We start from the raw sequence: 3,480 nt of genomic DNA on the forward strand, positions 1-3,480 counted from the left end.
TTAAGAGTACTTGGGGTGGGACAGTGAGAGGTGTAGTTAGAGCACCTAGGGTAGAGAGCAGTGGGGGCTGGGGTTAGAGCACCTGGGATGGGGAGCAATGGGCGCGGAGTTAGTGCAGCTGTGGTGTTGTGGGAAGAGTCGGAGGTGGTGGTGTACAGCTGGGATTGGGAGTAGTGGGTTTTGGAGTTATTGCCTGGTTTCATAGGGTTTTTGCACTTTTACCTCTGCATTGGAGACTAGCAGTCAGTTCAACAGGTAGGTTTCTGTGCTTAGGCTCCAGGCAAATCAGTTTGGCAATGGATTTTTTGCTACTGGAAGGGTCTAAGGTGAACAAACTAAGTCTGGGGTCAAGGTTAGTAGGTACCATGAAAAGATCCTGATGGACCTTTCTTTTTAACACTCTAATTCTGCAGAGAAAGACCGTGGTCTCTATCATTTAAGTATTTGTGGGAGAGAATGGCCTAGAGACTAGGCCTCTAAAAATGCTACAATGCCTTTGGTCCCACATACCTTCATGCCCAGTGCCGGGGGTTTTAAGCATCCCCAGGTGCTGGAAAAGGAGGCTTGTTCCGGGCAGAGTCCTGTCACTGGCCCAAGTGTGTGCAGCCCCCATGCCATGCAGGTGCTGGGCAGTGCGTGTCTTCAGGACAAGTGGACGCTGGCTGGACTTCCCTAGCAGCGCCCTCCTGGGATTCAGAACAGCAGCAGGGTGGGGCAGGTCTGTTTTCCCTTTGGCTGCTCAGGGCTCTCCACAGACAGATATGGAGAGAGAGCAGGCCTGCCGGCAGTAAGTCACCTGGCCTGCTCCTTAGAAACACTCGAGAAGCATGCATACCCATAGAGATTCTGACTGAGGAACCTGGGGTCGGTGGGTGTGTGTGCGTTTTCTGAGTCCCTGGTGCAAGCCCAGAATGCGGCTGTGGCGCAGAACCACATGTTCCACCTCTGGGAACGTCGCCATTCCTCGAGGGCTATTGGGACAAGCTGCAGCTTCTGGGCACACGGCTTGCCCCCTGCACTCGCCCTGGGCCCGGGGCACGGGCTGCCTCTCCTCCGGCATCATCCCCCGCGCCAGAGGGTACGGTCCAGCCACCGCCTCTGGGCCCTGTGTAAGCTCTCAGTGACTGTCCTTGCTGCCGCATCCGCACACCAGCTGTGCTCTCCCTGCCCTCCCCAGCGCTGGGCCTGAGCGGAAGCAGCTGCCTGGGGCTGCGACCTCTGCGATGGCTGTGCTGGACCCTCACTGTGCCAGGGAAGGCCAGGAGCAGCCACTCACACACCAGCACTGGAGTCGGAAACCCTGAAAGGACAGGCGCACTTCTCATTTGGAAGGTTGGCAAGTACAGAGCAAAGAAGGCAGCTGGAGACTAGGAACAGAATTCAGCACATTCAAAGAGTGAAGAATTAGAAGGCCCCTGGGAAGGTTCTTCTCTGGAACTGCTCCTTCCTGTGTCTTCTTGAACAGGTCAGCTTCCAGAAGGCTGAGCACTCCTAGGGGACCCCACCAAACCTCGGAATGCGACCTAGCGGAAACTGTCACACAATGCAAAGGCTGACCTGACGAGAGAAGGGAGAGGGGGATTTGAGACAGCCACGCAGTGGCAGAGGAAGAGACTGGGGAGACGCGGCCACGAGCCCAGAACGCCTGGGTCCCCCCCTCCAACTGGGAGAGGCAGGAGGGACCCTCCTGGAGCCTTCAGAGGGAGCACGGCCCTGTGACACCTTGACTGCAGACTCCTGGCCTCCAGACCCGGAGAGGACAATGCCTGTTGTCCTAAGACGCCCATTTGTGGTCATTCATTAGCAGCCCCAGAAAACCAGCACTGCGCCTGTGCATTCACTCTTCAAACCACCCGGGACTCAGAATGCCAATACAGGGCCTGCCAGAGGAGATCCAGAGGAAAGGCGCCTCAAAGGGACACTTCGACAAGGCCCAACGGCACCTCTCTGCGCACTGCCCTCTGGGACGCTATTCCAAAGCAGTCTGGAGGTGGCCTGTTCTGCGGTGACAAGGGAAGGGGTCATCCACTTCTCCACTCTGCCCCCATCCGTCCTTCCCTGAGGGGCCCTCCCACTAACGCACCCAAAACCAAGCAAAAAGCAGCATGAATGCCTATCTTCAAAATATATTCTAAAACTATGACTTCTCTCTTGTTTCTGGATAGAAATGGGGCAGTTAAAAAAAATCAACACTTTTTAAATAGGTACTGTGTGTATTATTTTTACACTTGGCTACAAACTGGGCAGTGAAAAGAATATTCCCAGTGTTCACAGGATGACCTCGAGATGTACTGGACTTCAGGTAAAAAGTCACAGTACAACCAAAAAGAAACCGGCCTATCAGAGAACAAAACAAGTCACAGAACAAAGTGACTATGGAGGGGCCCATGCAGAGCAGCCCCCAGAGGGGAACAGGCTCGGGCCTGTCTGTGGTCCTGGAGAAGGGGTTCTGCTGACACAGGATGCAGGGTTCAGGTGCGCAGACTCAGAAATCAGCACGTTTCTGTCATAGGGATTTAAATGGCCCCTTTACACCTAGCAAGAACAGAGAGAATAAAAATTCAGCTAGTGGCCATGCTAAGCATGCAAAGCAGCCACCGAGCACTGGGTACAGCCAGCCTTGCAGGGAAGAGCCTTCCTGCTGCTGGGGACCCTCTGAAGGGCTCAGAGCCTTCCTGCTGCTGGGGACCCTCTGAAGGGCTCAAGTATGTGTGGGGAGCCGGGGACTGAGGGGAGGGAGGGGAAGAAGGGAGCCGGGACCTGTGGGGAGCAGGGGAGAAGGCAGCGGGGCCTGTGGGGAGTGGGGAGCGGGGAGGAGGGGAGCTGGGGCCACCACGGCAGGGGCGGTGCTGGGGGTGCTTGCCGGATCTGCAGGCAGAACTCCCCTCTCCTGGAGCTCCTTCTTCCTGCATGTGCAGTGGTCGGGATCCTCCACCCTGAGGCAAGCCTGCACCTCCTGGCCCAGGGCCTCCAACTACTAACCCGCCCTTGGAATGACTTTCCAGGTTTTTATGTCAAGGACGTGTGCAGGTGTTGAGAACAAAGTACTCAGGGGAGTGACTGTCATCAAAACCAGTCACCTCTCTGCTCTTCTGTCCTAGGTCAGTTTTTTGGCACGGCGGTTATGCTTGTCGATGGTTAAGGTGGTCCGGTCGACAGCTGCAGTGATGCCGTCCAGGGCCTCGTCCTGCCTCTCCAGCTCCGTCTCAGTGTCCAGGGCGAGACTCTTCAGCTTCCTCAGGATCTGCAAGAGCAGCACACAGGGCAGGAGGGGTTGCCCTTTCTTAAACTCTCAAAAATAGATGCTATTTCTTTCCATCACTTTTATAGTACTTAGGAAATTCTGTGAGTCAGTGGGGATGACAAACATTCTGTCCTCCCATCCTGGGTTTGGGTCTCAGCTCTGCGGCTAACCAACACTGATTGCCAGGGAGCTCTGATCTCCAGGAGCACTGACCCCCCCCAGGGAGCACTGACCAC

General features: G+C 55.7%; 1 protein-coding gene across 1 annotated transcript in view; it reads right to left on the reverse strand.

The window, feature by feature from the left end:
• Positions 1-2,101: 2,101 nt before the first annotated feature.
• SNAP47 (synaptosome associated protein 47) overlaps positions 2,102-3,480 on the reverse strand; it is a 46,472-nt gene continuing 45,093 nt past the window's right edge. Inside the window, 2 exon segments of the mRNA XM_021690877.1 lie at positions 2,102-2,634; positions 2,672-3,244. Coding sequence (XP_021546552.1) covers positions 3,098-3,244 — 147 coding nt within the window. The 3' untranslated portion in view covers positions 2,102-2,634; positions 2,672-3,097.

The sequence above is a fragment of the Neomonachus schauinslandi genome, chromosome 7 (assembly GCF_002201575.2).
Source record: "Neomonachus schauinslandi chromosome 7, ASM220157v2, whole genome shotgun sequence".
Classification (NCBI taxonomy): Eukaryota; Metazoa; Chordata; class Mammalia; order Carnivora; family Phocidae; genus Neomonachus; species Neomonachus schauinslandi.